This window comes from Xyrauchen texanus, chromosome 5, assembly GCF_025860055.1.
Source record: "Xyrauchen texanus isolate HMW12.3.18 chromosome 5, RBS_HiC_50CHRs, whole genome shotgun sequence".
Lineage (NCBI taxonomy): Eukaryota > Metazoa > Chordata > Actinopteri > Cypriniformes > Catostomidae > Xyrauchen > Xyrauchen texanus.
In genome coordinates this window covers 40,198,154-40,223,254 of record NC_068280.1, presented here as the reverse complement: position 1 = coordinate 40,223,254, position 25,101 = coordinate 40,198,154, and the positions used below count along the sequence as shown (strand labels likewise).

At 36.2% G+C, this 25,101-nt stretch overlaps 2 protein-coding genes across 2 annotated transcripts; both read left to right on the top strand.

The window, feature by feature from the left end:
• On the top strand, nt 1–9,805 carry LOC127644057 (cysteine-rich hydrophobic domain-containing protein 2-like). The gene is made up of 6 exons (XM_052127070.1): nt 1–286; nt 753–807; nt 5,345–5,500; nt 6,104–6,160; nt 6,255–6,314; nt 7,152–9,805. The coding sequence occupies exons 1-6, from the start codon at nt 156–158 to the stop codon at nt 7,200–7,202; spliced, it is 510 nt and encodes a 169-aa protein (XP_051983030.1). The 5' UTR covers nt 1–155; the 3' UTR covers nt 7,203–9,805.
• An 8,368-nt stretch (nt 9,806–18,173) lies between these two features.
• On the top strand, nt 18,174–24,839 carry slc34a2a (solute carrier family 34 member 2a). The gene is made up of 12 exons (XM_052127063.1): nt 18,174–18,231; nt 18,327–18,437; nt 18,651–18,779; nt 18,882–19,025; nt 21,099–21,210; nt 21,331–21,526; nt 21,815–21,910; nt 22,032–22,119; nt 22,435–22,602; nt 22,950–23,066; nt 24,056–24,180; nt 24,276–24,839. Exons 1-12 carry the CDS (start codon nt 18,174–18,176, stop codon nt 24,837–24,839), a joined length of 1,908 nt encoding a protein of 635 aa, XP_051983023.1.
• Nucleotides 24,840–25,101: the final 262 nt, after the last annotated feature.

Here is a 25,101-nt window from a genome sequence, read left to right as displayed (position 1 = left end):
TGTTGATGTTTTGATCCGGATTTCTGTACCGTCTCAATGGTCGTTTTTCACCGCGCCGTGCGAAGTGCGTTATTGCCAATATTCCCGTGACGTGTGAGAAACGGGGTCTTTCTCGGCGCTTCTCTCGGGAAGCATAGAGGCCGAGGCGGAAGGCGATGATGGAGGACTTCGACGAGATTTACGAGGAGGAGGAGGAAGAGGAGGACGAGGACAGGGCCGCGGAGGAGCAGCTGCTTAAATACGCTCCGGACCCGGTGGTAGTGCACGGATCCGGACACGTCACTGTGTAAGACTCCCTGCGGCTCGTGATATATATTTATTTAGATTATCAGTCAACAGTGTGCAAATCAAAACCTCCAGAAGCGCAGTGCTGCTTTTTTTAAATTTTTTTTTAGATACAGATACAGGAGACATACTGGAGCCATTGATCTGTATCATCAGAGTGAATACACAGCAAACATAGTAGTGTGGTTAGTCTCCAAACCTTGTGAGTTTCCTACCTAGGCAACATTTTTAAACTTTAGATGAGCCTACTATGCCCCATAATGCTGTCTAGGTAGGCAGATCACAAACGTTTGAGACCCAATCTGGCACATTTATTGCAAGAGTTTAAATTGAAAGTTACAAGATATACAGTAATCCACGACAGTCATGTGCGAAAGTGACTTTGTTGACTTTAATGTATAGACATCAGCTCACATTTAAGAAAGTGTGATTCAGGATATTTTAACGTGGGTTTTCTCTCCCCGCAGGTTTGGACTGAGCAATAAATTTGAGTCGGAGTTTCCCTCAGCCCTTACGGGAAAGGTGAGTCATTTTGATGCCTTTCCATCTTCAGGAAATGATAAACGCATTCTAATTAATTCAGGCAGAAGCTTGCAGAAATTCATTATTCAATCCCATTGAGAAGAAGAAACATGCCTCGGATTATAGCCATCATACAGTGATGTTTATAAATAGGCTATAAACTCTTACTCGTGTATCTCAGCTCATGAAACCAAGTTAAACAAGATGTGAAATGAAAGGGAGAATTGTAAACTGTTGCCCTGCTGATTCTTCAAACGCCACTTTCAGGAAAAAGGGAATTATGGCTAACAGGCTGTCGTTAATGACGTTAAGCAATATATAAACATAATCATAATATTTAGTAAACGAGTGTATCATTTATAAAAGGACAATACTGTCAGTCATCTTTTCACCCTTATATCTGTTCAATTCAAATAGAAATGCCATAAAATGCACCTGAACTACCTGATCTGTTGAACATTATATGATGTTTAGACTTTTATGAATGGAAGTGAGTATACAGATGCCAGTAAGTTCAATCAGGCATAGTATAAAGTTAAAAAAATAAATGTACTTTTAAGTAGAGGTCGACCGATATGGGTTTTTTCAGGCCGATGCCGATCTTTTGAAATACCGATTAATGTTGCCAATTTATTTTGGCCGATATGTGCTTGTTTTTAACCTCTTATTTGAACCTTTTATTTGAAAGATAAAATGTAACACAAATAATTACTTAAGATAGACAAAATTTTTCAACAAATACATTTATTGAACACTTGACCAATCTGCACTTGTACACTTAAATTAAAAATGTGTAATGTAAAAACATATTGTATAAATAATGTATAACAAATATATTATATAAACAAAGCAGGTGTTACGAACTGCTCCAAGACACGAAGGTTGAGATCCAAATGCAGCTTTAATTAAGGGGCAATCCAGACACGTAATCCAATATTCAGAGCATCCAAGAGAAGCACAGGCATAACTAGGGATGGGGATGGGTATCGTTAAGGTTTTAATGGTATTACTATCTTACCGATACTGCTTATCGATCCAGTACTTTAACGGTATTCTTAACGGTTCTTTTGTTATATATATATATATATATATATATATATATATATAAAACAAATATAAACAATTACACAAAGATAAACGTTATATAGGCACAGTTATTTAATTTCAGGAAGGTCTACTAACATTACTGATCAGGTGTGGTCTAAAAAGAAATCGAATAAAGTAATCAATTGTAAAATAACACTGCATAGTTTATCATAGATAGATTAATGCTTATTAATGCAGAAGTTATTCATTCAAGAGCTGTAAGTGATTTTCTCTTTGCCTTTTGTTGTTTGATTCGCAGTAATGGCTCAATCGTCAGCATGTTTAATAGACTGCTTCCCCTTTAAGACTGAGTTCAGATCTAATAGACTCCTGATGCAGCATATTTTCTCCCAACTATTTCCATAAATACGTCCATTTAAGACATAAACTGTGTTTAAGTGAATCTCCAAGCCGGTCGTTTTGACATATTTTTGTGTATAGTTGATCGTTTAGACGCGCACATGAAACCCAAAGTAGCCTATACTTTGCTTGTCTCATTGTGGTCTGTTTCGGAGCGCGCACCGCATTGGGAACGGTATCTCTTGCGCTTTTTTTGTTAAACGCGTCCCGCAATTTAGCAACAGTAGCTAGACTGCATTTTACAACAATCACCGATCGTGCTGATTCTGACGTTAAGTTTGAGTTTTAGGGAGAAATGTCAGTGCACCGCTGTGAAGGGAAGGAAGTTGTGCTAGACAGAATGCAGCTTATGTATAAATATTCTTTTTATAGTCTTTGGAAGGCGAAATCTACAATAAAATCAGGCTATGTTTGAATGTTTAGTTCTGTCCTCCGTCATCACTCATTAATCAGGGCTCGTGTTGTGCTCGCTGTGGCACCGCGTGAGAGAGATCTCTCTCTCTCTCTCTCTCTCTCTCTCTCTGACTGCGAATAGCTAAATTGCATCACAGACAAATGGTTTCATATTATTATACATAGAAATGGCTGGCGAGATAAAATAACTTTCTCTTTATAGCAATAATAAATGTATTTTCGTAATTTCTCCAGTACCGACAGCAGAACCGATAACGTCCGAGCTTACCAAAGCCAGTCCTTCAATAGCCTATACTGCGTTGGTATCTTTTTTATTACTTATTTCTCTGCATTGAGTGACAACTCTCTCAAATATAAGACACACAAACAGAACAAATAAAAGTCTCAGATTCACTGTCTGTAATTGCAAAATTTTTGCTTACTTATTGTGACATGATAGCAACCCTTCTGCTGTGATAATGCAACTTCATCTACGCTATCAATATCCAAAGTAGCCGAACGTCATGTCGCCTATCGCGTTTTTTCTTGAAGTTGGCAGTAACATATCAAAAGTTTTTAATTAAATATAAAGGAGTTATACAAATTTAATCCTTACCGTTTTCTCCAAGGAACTTAGCTCCTTCCTTAGGCACTGGATGAGGTCCGGAAAATTACTCTAGGGGCAGCGTGCGTTGAACACGTGTTCCACAACAACACTAGGCTGCCCACAGATGCGCCTGCCTAATAATCGGCTTGATATACTTGGATATTGGCCGATGCCGATTATGTAAAAAAATTCAAAAAATCGGCCGATTAATCGGTCAACCTCTACTTTTAAGACAAAGGAAGTCAAATAAATGTACATAAACATGCCCCCTTACAAATATTTTCAAGATTTACAGTACACATTTCAAGATTTACACATTTAAATTTTCTTTTTTTTTTTTTAAATCTAACCCTCTTTAGGCTACCTTCCATCACATTTGCTGAACTTCTTCAGAATGCTAAAATAAATTTTAGATGACAATCAAGTTCAGTTGGTCATTAAAAGTTGATGGACAAATATGCAGGACATAATGCAGTTTTGATGGCAATGCTTCACATTAGATGATTGTTCAAAATTGCTTATTGAATGTATCATATATGTAAACCCTGATATTACACAGCATACAATTTTTATTAATCACTGTGCACACAGCATATACACATCGATGGATGGTCCTTTTACTAAGACCGAAAGTTTCCCCTACTTGGTGCAGGTTGCCAGCTTGAACAGGGTCATGACGATCTGCTTTCGGGTTGGAACCGGTGCCAACCTGCGATAGGTGCAAAATCAGGACCAATATTACAGTCCTATCAGATGGGCAACTGCTCCATTTTGATTGCAATTCTGTTTTTTGATTGCATTTATTTGTGAAATGAAAATGACAGTCTGCAAATGAATTGTCTCAATACTCTCCCCATTTAACAAAAACATTGAGTTGAACAAAATTAGGTACATCTGCAAAAGGTACATAATTAGCAATATTCACACATTTCTTAACGGCTTATACACGGCTTAAGGGCAGATTTATTTTGCAATAAACCAAAACTTATACAACAAAGTGTTTTTTTTTTTTAAGCATGACGTCATCATGCACACGATTTTTATCGATAAACGTTTTTTGAATGGAAACAGGCAGAAGACTGCAAATTTTGCAAAAAAATGTGTACACATTTTCACTTTGTTGATAACAAAATAGTGTGAAAAGTGGATGGAAACTAGACTAATGACAATCTATAAATTAGTTACTACCGTGGTCTCTTTGGCCAGAATATCCTGCAGTTATAAAAATCCTTTCAAAGTTTGACCTTATCAGACTAGCAATCATTGTGTCTAATGTTAACAAATGTTGCCTAACTTTGGTCATTTAATTTATTTCAAAACATCAATGTTTCCAATAAGTCAAAACAACAGCATAAGATATGGCACTTATCTGCTCAAATTAAATTTTTGGATATCGGTCTTTTCCTTCTTTTGTTATTTATTTGTCCATTCGCTCTGATATGATGCCTCAAACCACATTTATCCGTGCAGTGGAGCAGAGCTGAACCACAAACAAAACAATGTTCTTCCGTAAGACACATGCAGTTTTATTTTTTTAACCTTTAGAGTGCCAAAAGGTACATAGTGTTGCTTCAAGTAAAAAATAAATAAATACAAAATTATCAGTTTATTTAGTTGAGGATCACAAAATTAAATTTGAGGGAAATTTGTTATGAAATCGAAATGTGTAAATCTTAAAAATAGGCTTCTTTCTATCTTTTATTTTTTGGAGTGGCATAATGAACCCAAGAGATCTTACAGTAAAAGGAAAGACATTCATTTTTTGACATGTTTTCCAAAACATTAAAGCGTTATAGTAAGTAGACTTAAGTTTATTTTTGAAAGTGAAAACCTCAATCAATTCTGAACAAACCTGTTTGCTAAAATTTATCAGAATTTCTAATAATTCATATGAGAATGCATTTGATTCTCCTCCTTGTATAGTGTCCGGATAAACAAGTGCGTCTGGAAAATATAAAAATTCTGGGGCATTTTGTGTCCTGGAATGGAATAAAGTTTTTCCTAGAGAGATGGAACCTGGAATATCCTGGATGAGTGGCAACCCTAGGTCTAAGAGAGATTCTAACAAATGTGTCATTCATTCATGTCTAGGTAGCACCAGAGGAGTACAAAGCCAGCATAAACCATGTGAACAGCTGTCTGAGGAAGGCTCTACCGGTGAATGTGCGCTGGCTGCTTTGTGGCTGTCTGTGCTGTTGCTGTACTCTGGGCTTTAGTCTGTGGCCAGTCATTTGTCTTAGCAAAAGGGTGAGTTTGTGTGGAATTCATATTCACTTAAGTTCATATTCACATAAGCTTTATCAACTGCATCTGAAATGAATTTAGATGTGTCCCTCAGCTTGTAAAAATAAAGAACATTCACATGTAAAGTAATGCACTGTTGGAAGTGTAAGGGACAAGCATTGTGCTGGAACAAAATGTTAAAATACACACTGTTTAGAAGATACAGCCTATCCACAAGACTTAAACATTGAGACTAGTGTGATGAAATAATAATGTGCAATTTCTAAACCACAGCAAGCTGCATTTTTATACTTATTTTGCAGTAACTAATGTTGTTAACATATACAACTTTTAATTTTAAAATGTATTAGCATAGTATGTTGAAACTACCATTAACCAAAATTTCTAAGTGCTTAAAAAAGTATTGTTCATTAATTAACTATTAACTAATGTTAATGAATAGAACCATATTGTAAAGTGTTACCAAGATTTATTTGACAACCTTTTATCCAGCAAGAACGGATCAGTGTAGTTCAAAAATAAAAACACACCTAGTCATTAATAACAGGCCATCTTGTAGAAGTATATAAATTATGTGATAAATAAATGAATCCCTTTGACTTGTAGACACGCAAGTCCATAGAGAAGTTATTGGAGTGGGAAAACAGCCGATTGTATCACAAGGTATGTACATATTTGTATCGTGCTTGTGTGCTATTTTTCTTTTTCCATCCAGAGCTAATTTTGCTGCGTTCTCATGTCTCTTCCTTTCGTTTAGCTGTGTTTGCATTGGAGGTTAAGCAAAAGGAAGTGTGAAACCAACAACATGATGGAATATGTAAGCAAACTATAAACACACACTGAGCCAAAGCTAGTTGGGAAGTAGCATAGTGTCAAATAAATTATATGCAGGTGTTTAATTTCTATCCATTATAGGCACTAAACAGATTTGCAATAAATATTGTTTCTATACAGAAACCCACAGAGGCTATAATATAAGTTGTGATCCAAGTCAACATGGCATGACATTTGCGGGTGGACTATCCCTTTAAATATCACATTTCACTACATTACAGAAGTCAAATGGCCATGTCACCAAAACAAGATAAAAATAAGTATTTCATTGGATACCAATTTTGATACCACAGCAAAAGTAGGTAATATGCTAATTAACTGCTTTAGCCTATTTAAAAAGTAAAATATTAATGTAAATAATAAATTAAAACATTGCTTATAAAATGTTTTAAAAATAGAACTAAGTATAATGTTAACTAAGAACAGTTTTAAGAAAAACATTTGAGTGGTTTTCTTTTAAAAATTATTAATATTAACAACATAAATAGACGGCCACCGCAAGGTCTAATCTCAGAATTTGACACATACCTGATTGTTCTTGTTCCACCCATTTGCAATCACTTGACAGTGTTTACATTAATACAGCACCTGATGGGCATTTTGGCCATGTGGAACCGCATGACCACATGTACCATGGGGCACGAGCACTCTTCTGATCACTTTTCAGTTCCTGCAGTAGAGCAGGGTCTGTACATTGAGTCTGTACTTGATACCGCAGAAACACTATTGTTTAATCTTTTATTTTATTGTCTCGAGTACCGGTACTTTTGACATCTCTAGTTTCCGATAGTGGTTCACAATTTCTTTCTCCCATGCACAGGTCATCCTAATAGAGTTTCTACCCAAGATACCCATCTTCAGGCCGGATTAGCAGCGGCAGGCCAGAACGCAAGCCTCCGGTGTGGTCTTCCTGAGGTGCCTTTCTCTGGTACTGTCATGGTTTAATCATGTGGCCTCTTCCCCTTTACTTTCACACACTGAGCAAGAGACTCACCTCAGACCCAAAGGGCCACTACTACGCTCCTCACTGAGAAAGCACTGTTTACAACCCACACACACACGTTTGCACAGACTAGTGCACACGTCTGTGCTGTTCTAGATTCATGAGTGCATGAATACTCACAGATGGACCTTTACTATCACATGATTACACAAAACCTGTGAGGAGACCATGGAAAGAAAGCTCCAAACTGGACCGTCTACTCTCCCTTAATCACACAATCTACACACAAGCTAATTGACTTCCTGTTGCCTACAGCTTTCTGAATCACTGTGGAATGGAGCAGGACGATCTTAGGAAGTGGCATCTATGTGAAATAATCTGTAGAAATAAACTCTGTTACTGTATTGGTTAAAAGATGGATTTTTGTTTTTTTATTAATGATGCATAAGGAACGGTTGAGGTCAACCCAGGATCAGATAGCTGAGAGCCAAAAGTACACGGTTACTGCACAATGCATAGTTTTCCTATCTCTCCTTCTCACAAATTATCAAGCATACTCAAAGACAGTCAAACACTGACTGTGCCACCCATCGACTAGACTCTGATGGGACTTTTGCGAGTCTAGTTCAGTTCACCCACCTGATTCGGTCCAGGTGCACCAATGGGCAGTGATGCAGCACAGAAATCATTTTGGTGTTCTCTTTTTGTTTTTTTGGTTTTTATTTGCCTTTTGTTTACTTGCTCTGTTTTAAAAGATGAGCAGCAAATGTTTGTCTCTTGATTTGTGTGCGTGGGTGATTGTTTCTGTCTGTCCCTATGACATACCTTGGTTGTCATTTGCTCAAATGTAAGGCAAATCAAAAACATTTCTAAATATCTAGGTCATATGAAAATGTTAAAAGACACATTATAGCATCAATTATTGTGGGCCAAACTAAACTTATATATTATTATTTTTTTATTATGTAAATCACATTTTTTGGAGCTTCACCAAGGCAGAAAGAATCTTTTTTTATTTAATGTTTTTTCATTTATTTGATTTTCATCTCTTTCAATCCTGGGTACGGTGTGAAATTTTCTTTATTGTGAAGACTGTTTATGCAGGCCTTTTCTCTTTAGTGAACTATACTTGTGTAAATGTATCTAAATGTTGGTTTATAAGGCAGTAATATTCCATTTGGTCCTATTAGATCTCAAAACATAAAAAGTACAAAGTGTGCGTGATTACTTATATTACTTAAATAACAGTGTCCTTCTAGTTCTTGTTTGATGTCACCCCAAATGCCAGGGACATCGTTTTTTTTTTTTTTCTTAAACATTATTTCTGTGTATTTATGTACAATGTGTGTACAGAAATAAAATATGCCCAGCTTGACATTTATGGCATGTCACTTATAGGTAAATTAGCATACAATTGTTTTGTTCTATGACTGATTCTGAAAGTCTTTGTCAGATTAGATTCAGTGCACAATTAGTGACCTAGTACATGATTTTAAAGTCTCAAAATCCACTTTGTTTTACCCCATAGCTGAGGTGTAATTCAATATTTTTGATAAATCAGAAAACAAACAGCTGCATTTTAACTAATGATCCCAGAGTCAATGGCAGGACATCTCAGTTAAACATGTATTTTAAAAGACATCAGTTACAACAGCACAGACAGAACATTTAGACCGATGAAAGTGTAGTCAGCGATTCTAGACAAAGTCAGTGTGTATCAGGGTAGCTCTCACTTCTCCCATGTGTCTCCATATATATTCTTTCCTGTTTACCAAAGAAAGAGGGGGAAACAAATTCTTATGGCAACCTCTTATATTACCAGTAAAAATATTTCTCAATACATACATACATTTAAACCCCCGTTACTCAACAGACGTATGTGTCTGTGGCCCACATGATGTCATCATCACGTCACAAAATTATTGAATGTGAATGAATTTTGAGTTCTCAATTTTCTAGAGCATTTACAGTAGTTCTCAGTATTGCTAAACTGCTGAACCGTTATGGAGGAAAAGAAATGGCAAACTAATAAAAGTAATGAATTAAACTACAAATCCGTGAATATAAATATGAGAATAAGCCACTTTATAGAGGGTCAGTCTGCATGCGCGCCTTAATAACAGTTTGTGCGTGCTCCCATTCAGTTCAAACATGCACATGCTAAGTCTCTCTTCCACACCTGCTTGTTACTGCTATACTGCGCATGAACCCAGTGTCGGGTGACAAACCAACTCCGAGATATACTGTGTGGTCGTTGTGAACAGAATTAACGGAAAAAGGGTAACCCTGCTATAACGTGTAGAGACCTCTCACAAATGCTTTATTTTTAGTGATTTGTGTTACCTAAAATAACTCTGAAAAGAGGGCAATAGATAATGATGTCTCATTAAAGCACTTTTCTGAGCTAGTATTGGATATAAATGTGTTGTTTTGAGGGCACTATCTCTGGTGTGTGTGTGTGTGTTCATTAGGCCAGTGTGTCATGACAATCTTTGACAGTGACAACAGAACAGATCATCTTTCTAATCATATGGCAATAAAAAAAATTCACATTTCTCAAAATGTACATTTTAATTGTACATCGTCATTTTTTTTTTGAGTGGTGTATACTGCTGCTGTATATGGCCTGCTGTATAAGGTGTGGATTTTTTTTAAAACAAGCAAACAAAAAACATATGGGCCTATATATGATCATTATAATAATGGTATATCACAGTTTGCTGGATTTAAAGGGATAGTTCACCCAAAAGTGAAAATTCTCTCATCATTTATTCACCCTCATGCCATCTCAGATGTGTAGGTTACTATTAGGCCCTTTCCCACTGGCAGTGCTAATGCCAGTTTTAGGTACTTTTCCCCCGGGACTAGTACCTTTCGTTGCTTTCATCAGACTCCATTGCTAGCAAGTCAGTCCACTGTCGGCCATCTTTGGAATGCTCTCGGGAGGCTATTTCCAGTCATGCCAGTGCAACTCCAATTTACTTGAATGGAGAAAGATCAAAATCTCAAAACCAGTTGGTCAAGATTACGATCAAAGAACATTTCAAATCAACAATAAAATTTGACAATAATGGAATCATAAGTTCAAACCGTTGAATGCACAGGTAGTTACTTTCAGTTATAATCACTGCTCGATATTAATGCGCTGTTTGTAAGCAAAGCAACATAACATTGTAGAGTAATATAATTGAATTCAGCTTATGTTGCATGGAGGATTAGTGATTGAAATCAGGACCTATCAAATGTGTATTTCGCAGTCCAACATGGCAATTTAAAGTAATGTATGTATGCAAGTATGTTGCTGTGCTGAAGTGCCACCTATAGCACTAGAGGCCCCCTCGCGATCACACATCTTTTACTCAAATGTTGAAGGAGAAGCGCTGTTTGTTTGCAGTAAAGCGTTACCATTCAAGGACAAATAGCGATTTCATTCTTAATTCAGTCAATCGTGTAGCCTTGATGGATACTATACCGATATCTCAGAGGTCAAAATCTGCAGGTTCCAGAGTGTTTTGAATGGTTTTCCACTTATCAGTAAGTGCTACTTTTACAGTCAATGCCACGTTTATAATGTCGGTTTTTCCACATTTATGTGAAAATGACAATTAATTAAAATTAAATACATTTTCTCTGGAGTGCCAACACCTCTATGGTCTGTGGATATTATTATTTTTGTTTTGTGCATTTAAATTCACAGTTTTGACCAAGTATGTGGTCGCACTGACTAATGAAAATGTACTTATTATGGGAGCTTTAAATAATCAATACTAGCAAATGACCATGGTATAAATGTGATAATCCACAGCTAGGTGTGCGTTAACAATTTTGGGGGCACGAAGCATATTCTTTAACCTAATTGTTCTAATGATATCGTCATAAAATTGAGATTTTTAGTGATTCTTTATATAAAATTATAATTGTTTTAAGGTTACTGTTGTGTAATTTTTCTCCCCATTCTAAAGAATATTGCGAGCTTGTTTGGACACCATAGTTTGAACAAGGTGGATGCATTTTGTTGTTCGCATCCCAAACTTAAAGGATAGTTCACTCAAAAATAAAACCTCTCTCTTCTCCTGAACACAAACTTTTTAGAAGAATATTTCAGCTCTATTGGTCCATACAATGAAAGTGAATGGATACAAAAAGGTTAAAACTCAAAAAGCACATAAAGGCAGCATAAAAGTAATCCATAAAATTCCAGTGGTCAAATCCATATATTCAGAAGTGATATATAAGTGTGGGTTTGAAATAGATAAATATTTAAGTCCTTTTTTAAGCTATAAATTATCTGCCCTGCTCAGTAGGTGGCAACAAGCACAAAGAATGAAAATCACCAAAACACAAGAAAGTCAAAGGGGAGATTTATAGTAAAATAAAAAGGCCTTAAATATATATCTGTTTCTCGCCGCACCTATCATATAGTTTCAGAAGATATATATTTAACCACTGGAGTCGTATAAATTACTTTTATGCTGCTGCCATTAAAGGAATATTCACCCAAAAATGAAAATTTTGACTTTCTTTCTTCTGCTGAACACAAAAAAATATTTTTTAAATAATATTTCAGCTCTGTTGGTCCATTCAATTCAAGTGAATGATAGTAGATAAAAGTAATCCATTTTAATCCAGTGGTTTAATCAGTGTCTTCTGAGGTGATCCACTTGGTTTTGGGTAAGAACAGACCAAAATAAAACCACTTTTTCACTGTACATATTGCCATTGCAATCTCTAAGCACTAGAATAATTTCAAGCTCGATTACATTTCCTGGTACTTAATGCATATGTAAGCTGTGTCTCGTTTGGAAGGCTGCATGCTAGGTAGGACGCATCCCTGGAAGGCTGCAGTAAATTGAGCGTCCTCCTTTAAAAAAGCCTTGTTTAAACGAGACGGCCTTTGTAGGACAAACGGAAACGGAGTGTAACATGGTTGCAATGACAGCACGCTACTCTTTAACAAGTGCAAGCACTTTCAGTGAGAAGGGAACAAAGTCCCATTTATATATAATCAAATATAATGATGTAAAGAGAAAAGAAAAGTCTAATTTTAAATATATATTAATATAATTATACATATGTACTCTGCACCCATCTACTAAACATGGGAATTAACATTAATTGCATTTGAACATCATATTTATGGTCAAATTGGCATAATTGTTTTAGACATTTCCATTGAAGCAAAGAATTGTGGGTTTTGAGTGCCCACAAAGGATACACCACAGGCACCCTCCGAATTTCCGTGAAAGAATGTTGCATTCGAAGGCTGCATTCGCAGTGTCTTACTCACTTTTATGAAACGAGACAGCCTTGATGACGTATGCGGCTGATAAATGCGACCTTCAGAGGATGCAAACGAGACACAGCCATTGAGTGCTAAATGGCACAATAGGAAGTGTAATCGAGCTTGAAATCATGATCTACAAGGAGATTTCTAATGAAAAAAATCATTATATTTTGGTTTATTCACAACTACAATAAAACCAACTGGATCACTTCAAAAGATGTAGATTTAGCTACTTGAATCGTGTGGATTACGTTTATGTTACCTTTATATGCTTTTTGGAGCTTAGGTTTTGGTTCCCATTCACTTGCATTGAATTAACCTACAGAGCTGAGATATTCTTCTAAAAATCTTTGTGTTCAGTAGAGACATACACATCTGGGATGGCATGAGGGTGAATAAATGAGAGAATTCTCATTTTTGGGTGAACTGTCTCTTTAATGCTCATCTCGTGCATGTTGTTTATGAAATAATTTGGCTAATTGTGTTATGCTTTTAGCAACCATTAAGAGTACAGTACTCTCAGGTTCATTTAACACATTTAACTATGCAGGGCTCCAGACTTTAAAAAATTATTTAGGATCCATTGGCTCCTTATCTGAAACATTATGGAGCCAAATGGCTGTTTTTTGTCACCAAAACATATAACTGCTCAATTTAGATTGTTGTTCAGAAACAAGATAGAAAGCAGAAGAAAAGGAAGACAGCTGATAACAGGGATGCGTTGAACGACTGATTTCACTGACATTTAAACGGTCATTTTGAAGACGACTAGTCTAAAAAGAAACCAACCTTCTTTATTCCAAACATCTTGAAAGTGAAGTCATCACCTACCTGTCCAGGCTTTTCAGATTTCTTTATACGTTTGGGTTGATTTATGCATTGGATCTAAGTTACCCAAAAGAGTTTTAAAGACAGGTGGCTTTATAAGGTTTTTAACATTGAAGGATGTGCAGCACTAACGCAGCTGTAGACAATTTATCCTGTCCCTGTTTTTTTTTTCAGTGTTGTGCCTCATGTTTTTTATATTAAATATATGTTTACAACATGCAGTTTGCTTATTTATTTATTATTATTATGTTTGTAGCTAAATGTTCACCTTTAAGTTCAGGAAACTTAAAAAAAACAAGGCAATCGGAAAACATTCTTAAGAAATACAAACATATTTTAAGTGTCCTAAAATTATATAGTTTAATTATTAAGTTAACATGGTTAACAAAAAATAAGTTAATACAAAGCATATTCATGATTTAAAAAACATTATTTTTTAAAGTTTATATAAAAAATATATTACATTTGCAGAACTTGAGTTGTGGTTAATTAAAATAAGCATTAGTAATTGCATATTTTCAATGGTCCAAAATCTTTTCTATTAAATTATAGTTTCTGAATAAAAATAAGTTATGAATTCTTGAGAAATATGTTTTGAAACTTGTAAGAGTAAATGCAAACAGTTGCCTCAAATTTAAGGGTGGAAAATTCTCATATATTACAAAATTATCACTGTTTTAATGAAATCTTTTTTACTAACATTATCAGAGGACCTCAGGGAAGATAATAAAACCATTTAAAAAAAATAGCATTTCATGACCCCTTTAACTCGCATGCTTTTTTTTCACCCATGTTAACATGCACCTGGACGCTGGTCCAGTCTGCGAGTGACCTGCAAGTCGAGGAGAGGTGAATTTACATGGTGTCATGCGTCACAGAGTTGGCATTAATGCAAAAATAATAAATACATTTATAAAAATAATGCAGGGGCGAAATTTCATCAAAATGTTGGTTCAATATTTTCAATAAACATAACAATTCTCAAGAGCAATTTTTGAAGGGGACACCAAGGGTTTTTTTGTTGTTGCCCCATTTGCATTTGTATTATTTTATTTCTTAAACAATTATTTTAAGAATATATCATTATATTATTTACAATACAAATATTTTAATGATATTTTTTGGGGGGACAATCCTCAGATGGGGGTCCGGACCCGCCGACCCCGATTACACAATTAGGTGCCCTGTTTCTGGTTGTAAGCATCTACAACTTTCTCTACCACCCCAGCATTGCAGTTCTGCTGTTTTTACAAAGACCTTCAATCAACCAGAGACCATCAGATCACCTAATACAACAAGTCTTGGTGGCCACTGTTAGTGTGGACACTAATAATATTGAAATTTTTGCAACAGAAATGTCATAAATGATTCAAACAAGGGTTTACATTGCTAGCTATTAAGCTATTAATGTATGCTTCCTATTAACAATGACTGAATTAACCCTAGGTTTCCAAATATGACAATATTAAGACATACATTTTTATAATTTTGTTCATAGTTTGTGTTCAACTAAATAATGGATACTAGTAAACCAACACTTAATTGATTATGTATAGGGACAGTATATCACTTCAATGACAGAGTATCTGATTCTAGTACTCATATTTTTAAATTCCTTATCAGTGTGCTGGTGGTTATTGCAGTGAAGATCTACAGATCAGTGAGAGAACTGTACTGGAAACAGTTGGTGGCTCCATTAGTCTTAACTGGGAAATCATTTATTCAGTGAAGTGATCGATTAGCTCCACACATAATTGTATTTCATCTCTACTGTCTCTTTTCAGGTCACAGGGTTTGTCTGTCTGTGATTATATATATATATATATATATATATATATAAAATCAACCAGTTATGTCTCGCTATATACTAGTGTTTATACTAAATTGGGTATAATGCCATAAATAATATCTACGATCCTTTGTTACACAAATACATAGTGCTGAGTTGTCACTTGTCCAGTGCTTTTAACCAGCAGAGAGCACTGCAGTTTCACTCTGAAGTGAAAGTGTGAAGTTCACCTTTTTGAGATGAGCTTGGTTTAAAATATAAAATGATTGATTTTATTTTATGGCTCCTAATATGACATGTCATATATAAATACTGTATATTGTGGGCAATTGTTTCCTCCATGAGTCATAATAATGCTACCATTCATTCACAATCTGATTGTCATGTGATCTGGTGCAGATATAGGGTCAACAGGAATGTCCATGTATTGATCAATGCCCTAGATTCGGGGTTCACACACACGCACGCGCACACGCACACAAACACACACACTTTATTTTGTGTTCTCACACATACAGAGAAATAACTGCAAAAGCCATATTTGACGCCAACTCATCCCAACTTGCCACAGTGACAAAAATGGAACATAACGGCACGTTGATTCTTTTGAGGACTGTCACATCATGAACATTGAAAACCAGACACACACACACACACGCACACACACGCACACGCACACACACACACACACACACACCCACACGCACACACACACACACACACTTTATTTTGTGTTCTCACACATACAGAGAAATAACTGCAAAAGCCATATTTGACGCCAACTCAAGCCAACGTGCCACAGTGACAAACATACATTAACAAAATGGAACATAATGGCACGTTGATTCTTTTGAGGACTGTCACATCATGAACATTGAAAACCAGACACACACACACACACGCACACACACGCACACGCACACACACACACACCCACACGCACACACACACACACACTTTATTTTGTGTTCTCACACATACAGAGAAATAACTGCAAAAGCCATATTTGACGCCAACTCAACCCAACGTGCCACAGTGACAAACATACATTAACAAAATGGAACATAATGGCACGTTGATTCTTTTGAGGACTGTCACATCATGAACATTGAAAACCAGACACACACACACACACACACACACACACACACACTATGATTATCTAATGCTGCATTCAGCGGACACTTTGAACCATGTACATATTGCAAATGGACACGCACACCCCTTTCCAGGGTGCTATCACTGATATGGTAAACCTTGGACAGGGAAATCCTTAATGATCTTTTAGAGGGGCTATAAATGCCACTGACAGAGCCGAGGTAAGACTAAGGTGACCAGCCACTCTGAAGAGCACCAGAATTGAGACGGTTTACCAGGACGGTTTTCTCATTGTATCGAATGGTCTCCTCTGAAGCCAATTTGGTGTTCATGCTGTAGTTTACTCAGCAGGAGTCTAAAAGTAAGTGTAAGTCTTTGGTGCAAAGTGTTCAGGTATTACAGGTGGAAAGGAGACTTGGTTCATAGCACAAATAAGGCTGAAGATAACTCACAGCACGTGGAAGAGAGAATTGGAAAGTTTCTCACTTTCCCCAACTGTCAGGATAGATTTTGCTCCCACTAGGAGTGGGCTTTGAGAAGCCAACACGGACAACCAAACTACACTTCAGGTGAGTGCTGTTTTTGTGAAATGCCATAATCCAGGTTAAAAAGATCTGGTCAAACCATTATTCGTAAAAGGTTCTTTCTGAGAGAGACTAGTTAATTAAATTAAATTAAAAATGCTCATGTGTATATTTTTCCCAATTGAACAACAACTGAGATTTTTTTATGGATCTCTACTTACTGTGTGTGTGTGTGTGTGTGTATATATATGTATATATATACAGTATGTCTGCAGATACTTACTAAGTATGCAGTATCTACATTCATACATACAAACTGAAGAAAGGGAGTTTACATTAATTAATATAGTGTAATGTATGGTTATTACATTTAATATAAATAAATATTTAACTGAAATATTATTCACATTAATAAGTGCTATTCCCCTAAAAATACATTTAATCACACTAAAAAAATATTTTTTTTCAAAGTCAATATTCATTTGGAGTTTAGTAAACTCAACACAATTAATTTTTGCTGCTTGTTCTGTTTGCTTCAACAAAATGAAATCAACACAATTTCACTTAGATTTATAAAATGTAAGTTTACATAAATCCATTGGTGTTGGGACAGCATACATATTTTACTGAAACTAAGAGGATAGACATAGCAAATAATTTTATATCTTAGATAAGCCACAAAGCCATTATTTTCAGTTCAGTGTCAGTGGAAAAAAAAAGGATGCTGGTGTGGAGATTATATGGCACAGTACTGAAATCAATAAACAACCATGTGAGGTTAATCAATTGAGGAAGCCCTGATTAATTTGTCTGTCCATTGTGTCCATATACATACACAAAAACATTTCTGTATTTACATAAAATCATGATATTGGAAACTTGAATCTTAATATTCTGAAACAAATACATGTTTGTAATTAATTGCAAAACATAATAATTCTTACAGTACATAAGTTATCTACATTTTGGAAATCTTATCCCAAAATAATTTACTGATAAAACTTTTTAAAAACGACTGGAATTTCAAACTTAAATGCAATTCATATTTTTTCAGGCCGAACATCAATAATCAATCATTGAGCTGAAATCACAAATTACTTTGAATAAGTCTTTACGAATAGTACATATATATATATTATACATACACTGTACATACACTGTCTTCACATACATAAAACAATTTCATAATAGTAAAACACCGTTTATCTTTATAGAACATGGAATAACACTGTAATCATTATGAAAACAGCGTAAAAGACAATATTACTATAACATATCAGCAGTATATACAGCAAGTAATGACAATGTATTCAGTCCATAAACCTGATAATACATCAATAAATAGTGACAGTTTTTATGTCTGTGTATCATAGAAAATGGCACCTCAGCCAAAGTTAGAGGATGGCTCTGAAGAGAAGAAAGAAGCATTTGATGGTAAGTACAAGAATATTTGATTATAAATTGTATATATTGTGTAGCAAAATCCAAATAAACAAATCATTTTTTAAAATCTCTGTCTGTTTTCTCAGATGACATTAAGAAACCTATCTCCATGGCCCCTGCTCTCTCTACAGCAGCATTAATAGAGGATGATCCCTGGGACATGCCTGAACTGCAGGACAATGGGGTTAAATGGGCAGGTGGGCTGAACATTTGTGTATTTGTGCAAGGCGCTGAACTTTATTTCAGGGACCAGTTCAAAACTGGCATGCTTTAGTATGCATATGTATATTATGCATGTTTCATGATCAATAAGTAATTAACAATAATATGAACATTTATAATTGGCAAAAACAATATTTTGTTATAAATGAATTATTATCTCACGATTTCTCTTTCTATCTCTCGTCTAGATCTTGACACAAAAAGGAAGGTCCTGAGAGTTGTAACCATAGTAGCAAGGCTGATTGGGCTTGTTGGTATGCTATACTTGTTTGTTTGCTCACTGGACATCCTCAGCTCAGCTTTCCAGCTTGTTGGAGGTACCATTGAAAGGCACACCTAAAACACACAAACATGTACATACACATGAAAACACACAGTTTTTGTTTTTGTGTGACAATGACTTGTGCTTTTTCACTCAGGCAAAGCAGCAGGGGACATCTTCCAGGATAATTCAGTGCTGTCAAACCCTTTGGCAGGACTGGTGATCGGGATGCTGGTAACACTGCTAGTTCAGAGCTCCAGCACCTCCTCATCCATTGTGGTCAGCATGGTATCTTCTGGATGTGAGTATGAGTGAGAAAGATGAAACTGATGATGATGACTGAGGTATAAAAACGCATGAAGTTCTTATTAACTTCAAACAGTGTCTAAAAATGTGCCGGTCACTGCGTGATAGACTGAAGAAACAGCGAGATGCGGTGCAGCATTCAAGGACGTTTGTCCAGTTGACGTTTACATAAGAAAACAATGAAAAACAGAGCAGACGCACACAAAAACACATTTGGTGTGAACGGCCCCTAACACATCCGTTCGCGCATATCTGAGCGTGTTAGTGAAGTTCAGAAGACCTATATATTTTTTGATAAATTACAAACCCAAAGTCATAGTGATCTAAATCCAGCAGCTTCTAATGTGAACTGCTCTGAGAGTGCTGACAATGAAGTGTTTGGGTGTGTACCCAGAACAACGTTCAAGCAGATTTTTCTGAGCTTTCCTACCGGGGTGGGGGCCCTCTCGATGTCCGGGGCCCCATGCAATTGCGTGGTTTGCGTGGTGGTTAAAACAGCTACTGCAGATGTGTATGACTGTCTTTCTGCAGCAGAACACATATAAAGATTTTGAGAAGAAGATAGAGCTCTGTCAGATCCTTATAATGCAAGTAAACAGGTGCCAGCACTTGTGACCAAAAGTCACATGTAGGCACAAAGTCACTTGCATTTTAAAGACATGACAGAGCTCTTCTTCTTCTAAAAATCTGAATGTGTGTTCTGCTGCAGAAAGACATTCCTACACATCTGGGATGGCATCAGGGTAAGTGAATAATGAGAGAATTTTCATTTTTGGGTGAACTATTCCTTTAAGAATTGATAAGACAATACAAAAAATGGCTTTAGAGTCCAATGTTTATTTGCATATTATTGAACATAAGCCAATCATTGGCCTACAGTTCAAAGCAATCCATTTTGCAATTGCATTTGTCAGTCAGTTTGAGATTTATTATGAGGGCTTGTCTAAGGACTCGTCAATTTACTTCTGCATCAGACGGATGCTTTTGGAGCGCCACATAAACATACTATTTTTAGGTCGTTGTGGCTGTGTCTCTTTTGAAGGCTGCGTGCTAGGTAGGACATGTACTTTGAAGGCTGCAGTATATCTAGTGTCCTCCTTTAAACAAGCCTCTTTTAAACGAGACGGCCTTCGTAGGACAACGTAACGGAACGTAACATGGTTGCTATGACAGCACGCCACTCTTTAACAGGCGCAAGCAATTTGATGAAGGGAACAATGTCCCTATGGAAGGGAATGTGTGAGGTATATTTTAGGAGAGTTATAATGATGTAAAGAGAAAAGAAAAGTCTAATTTTAATTATATATTAATATAATTATACATATGTACTCTGCACCCATCTACTGAGGTACTCAAACTTGGGGATTATCATTCCTTGTGTTTGAACATCACATTTACAGGCAAATTGGCGTAATTTTTTTTTTTTATAGACATTTCTGTTGAAGCAAAGAATTGTGGTTTGTGAGTGTCCACGAAGGATACACCTCATGCATCCTCTGAATTCCCGTGAAAGAAGGTCGCATTCAAAGGCTGCATTCGAAGTGTCGAAGTGTCTTGAACTCATCTTTGTGTTGTGCTGTCTGCTGAAGGGTTTGTTCCTGTATAAGCTGCATATTACCTGTACAGCTGAAATTTCGCTTACTGCCCCCTGTAGAAAACAGGTGGTACTACAAGCTTGAATTGCTCAGGAATCATCATTATTGAGGTCTGGGGACATGATTAATTGCGTAATTTTTTTACGTGTAATTTTTTATATAATTAATCGCACTGAATTAAATGAACAGCACTAATAATTATTATAATACTTACCAACATATTGTGTATTTATTTCTATTCCAGAATACATTTATATTAAGACCAATTCTCAGGAGTAAAAATCTACCAAATATGTTTGTGTCCTTAACATTTTTAAGAAACATTTGTAATCTAATCTTATTTAACTGGACCACATTTCAGATTTCAGAATTTCCTTATTTAGAAAAGAATCATAGTCTAAATAAATCACTGTCAGAGCAAATATTTACACTACTAATGATGATGTTAATAATAATAAACCACTCTTTATCAGTGCTTCAGGTCTCGACTGCTGTTCCTATTATAATGGGGACCAACATTGGCACATCAGTCACAAATACTCTTGTAGCCATGACACAAGTTGGGGACAGGAACAAGTTCCGCAGGTGAGGATAAGGATAAGCATTAAATATACATTTCATAATGTGTAATGAACAGACAGAACATGATACTAAAAAAGACTCCTCACCTGGTATAATTGACACGTGACTTTTCTCTGTGTCTAGGGCATTTGCGGGAGCCACCGTGCATGATTTCTTCAACTGGCTATCTGTACTGGTGCTATTGCCTGTGGAAATTGCCTCTGGTTACCTGGTAAAGCTCACCGAACTCATAGTGAAATCTTTTAATATAAAGAGTGGAGAAAATGCACCAGCACTCCTGAATGTCATTACAGACCCACTTACTGAATCTATCATAGAGGTACGTGCTCTTCTTTTGTAAGTCTAAGAATTTGTCTGTATGTGTAGGTGTGAGTTTTGGTGGTGATTTGAAAGAGGCTAATATTATGATAAGGGACAAGAAGAGAGTGAATTACCTCACACACACACAAACACACACACACATATATTATCTTTTTGTACAGTGCAAAGATACAAGGGTTGATGTTCATAAATGGTTCATAAATAGATTAGTAATCTCAAATCAACTATGTAAAAGGTTGAAAGCCAATATATGAATTAATATGCAACATTTCTGTAACTTGTACAGCTGGATGAGTCTGTGATAAGCGGCATTGCCACCGGAGATCCTGAAGCCAAAAATAAATCTCTCATCAAGGTGTGGTGCCAGACAGCCAAAAACACGGTAATTATTATGATCGATGCACCATATTAAATGGATGATAATAATGGACGTACCCTTACATCATGGCAACATGTGCCAAACTATTGTTGTCTACTGACACTTGGCTGTTTATGTTTTTTAGACTCTCCAGAATGTGACAGCAGAAAACTGCACTGGCTATTTGTGTTGGGACTGGGAAAATGTTACAGAAATCACAAACATCAAGAAATGTGAGTTTGAAATTACACTGATACAATGAATACATTTTCACTGATATGGCATTATTGTTAAAAATATATGTTCTCCACTTGTGTGACGGTTGTCCCATATATGTACACCAACTCATACGCTGTATTTTATTTGTTTTTATTTATTTATTTATTTTCGGCACTCAAACAACTCAAACTGTCCATACAGAAAACTTCTCAAAACAGTCCAAAAAAGGGAAACGCTGAAGCCATATTAAAACAACATTTTAATATATGTTAAGCTTATCGGTTGAGCAGACACTGTTGCTCATCTGGTGATCCCCCCTATCTATCTAGGCAATCACATCTTTGTAAACACAAGCCTGTCTGACCTGGCAGTGGGTCTGATTCTGCTGGCTTGCTCTTTGCTGGTCTTGTGCACTTGCCTCATTATGATTGTGAAGCTTCTCAACTCGATGCTCCAGGGCCAAGTTGCTGTAGTCATCAAGAAGATAATCAACACTGGTGAGCATACTTTGTAACCAGAGGGCTAATTTTTCTTATTACAATTTTTTTGAAAGCTGAACAGATAACACTGCTGAAAAAACAATGTAAAACAGGCTTAACTTGTTAAAGGTGGTCTATTTGGTCTCCCGGCCCTGCCAAGCAGGTGTTCAATTGGTTTAGCTGGTCGGCACACTCCTCTCATGTGCCAAAACCCGTTTGAAACCAGTAAACCAGACCAGCCTCACTAGGCTGGGAGACCAGTGAAAACCATTTAAGTAATTTTTTTAAGCAGGGATAAGAATCAAGAAACAAGGAGAGTAATTTTGCTAAGATGATATTTCAATCATGTTTATTTGTGTACACAGATTTTCCATTCCCATTTGCATGGCTGACTGGATACATTGCAATCATTGTGGGAGCAGGAATGACTTTCATTGTCCAGAGCAGTTCTGTCTTCACTTCTGCTATAACTCCTCTTGTAGGTCAGTACAGCCAACTGTCTATACATTGACTTTAACTATGGTTAATTTAGCAAATGAAGCAACTACAAGTCCAAAATATGAGGTTTTTGTGGTCTTTCTTCAAACAGACATTTTTGTTTATTCTTACTTTATTCTGCTTAGAAAATCTTTTAATCTGGCTGTAAATCCATTCCGGGTAATCAAATGACCTGCACTGTAAACCCTAAGGCTAAAAATAATTACTTGTTTTGAGTAGCGAAAAATGTAATACAAATTAGTTCAAATAAATGAACCTTTATGAGTATTTAGACATTTCTCTTTCTTTTGAGTTATCGAAACTTGCACATTTGAAGTAATCTGTATTGTTTTATTGTTTTGAAATTCATTACATTATTGAACGTGCCTCTTTAAATTAACAGGAACTTAAATGTATCTGAATCTGGGCAGGGGATTTGTATTTCTATAAAATGTTTAAATTAATTGTTATATAATGTGTCTCTATGCAAGATGAATGTAAGGAAGGATACTTGTTAGCGTTTAATGTTTTTTTTGTGTTATTTAGAAGAGTTTCTGTTATGTTAAAGTTTTGGGGGTTACCATTATGGTATAAAGTGGAGCTTGAGTTTAGGTTAAGGACAGGTACAACGGAAGATTGTTGAAAAGTATAATGCTCTACACAAAACATATTGTTTCCATTTAGCATGCTAGCATTCACAGTACTAGCTTGTTGTAGGTAGTACTTGCAAGGAAGGTTCCCTCTACTTGATATATTTTAGTTGAATTTATATGGTGATTTCAAGTTCAGCCAAAGAGTTACTTTTCAAGTCAAGTATTACCATTTAAAATGTTAGTTAAGAGCAATTAACATGCATGTGTGGTTCAATAACTGAAAGTTGTGCCAATTTTGAAGAATGGGTGTGTTTTCCTATTTAACAACTCTGCTTCTATTTACTAAAATCTAGAAGTTGGAAGCTAAATGTATTATGATGATTGTATTCTTTTTATTTCAGGTATTGGTGTCATAGGAATTGAAAGGGTATATCCTCTTTCCCTGGGAGCCAATATTGGCACAACTACTACGGCAATATTAGCAGCCATGGCCAGTCCTGGGGAAACACTGGCAAATTCATTACAGGTTAGCATGACGTGTTAATTTAGGCAGACATTTATACAAACACACTCCCACCACCCAGTCCATAACCTTGCAATGTAACTTTTTCTCTCTATTAGGTAGCCCTGGTTCATCTCTTCTTCAACATCTCTGGGATCCTGCTGTGGTACCCAATCCCCTTCACACGAGTCCCTATTCGCTTGGCAAAGGCTCTTGGTGAAATAACAGCCCAGTACCGGTGGTTTGCTGGGTTTTATATCATCACCTGCTTCTTTGTTTTCCCTCTAGTGGTCTTTGGCCTCTCTATGGCTGGTTGGCAGGTCCTTGTGGGGGTACTTGTTCCCATAGTGGCTGTTCTGATATTTGCTATCGTGATTAACATTCTACAGAACCACAAACCACAGTGGCTTCCTTCTTGTCTCCGGACTTGGGACTTCCTCCCCCTATGGGCCCACTCTCTTGAACCCTGGGATAGAGTTGTTATCGTGATGAACGCTCGCTGCTGCTGTTGCTGCAAGTGCTGCAAGTGCTGCAATGTTACGGAAGAAGATGAGGAAATGGGAAAACATGAACTGAAGGATCATGAAATAGAGATGTATGACAATCCGACAATGACTGCTGAGATCAACGTGGACAAGAAAACATCAGACAACCCTGAAATAATCAGGGGAACCTCTTTATAAAATTAAATGCAGAATTGTTTGTTATTACTATGCTATTATTAGTGTATTATGATGTTATAACATATATATGACATATCAAACTCAAACTGGTCTTCATAGCATATCAGTGCACTTCAGAACAACAACAAAAAAAAGAGTAACATTTTATATTTTTATTTTAAAGCCTAACGTATATTTTGCTTCTTGTCTTACTGAAAGTTTTATACAAAGATGTTATTTTGTACAGGAAATTGTAAATGTCATTGTTAAATATAAATATTGT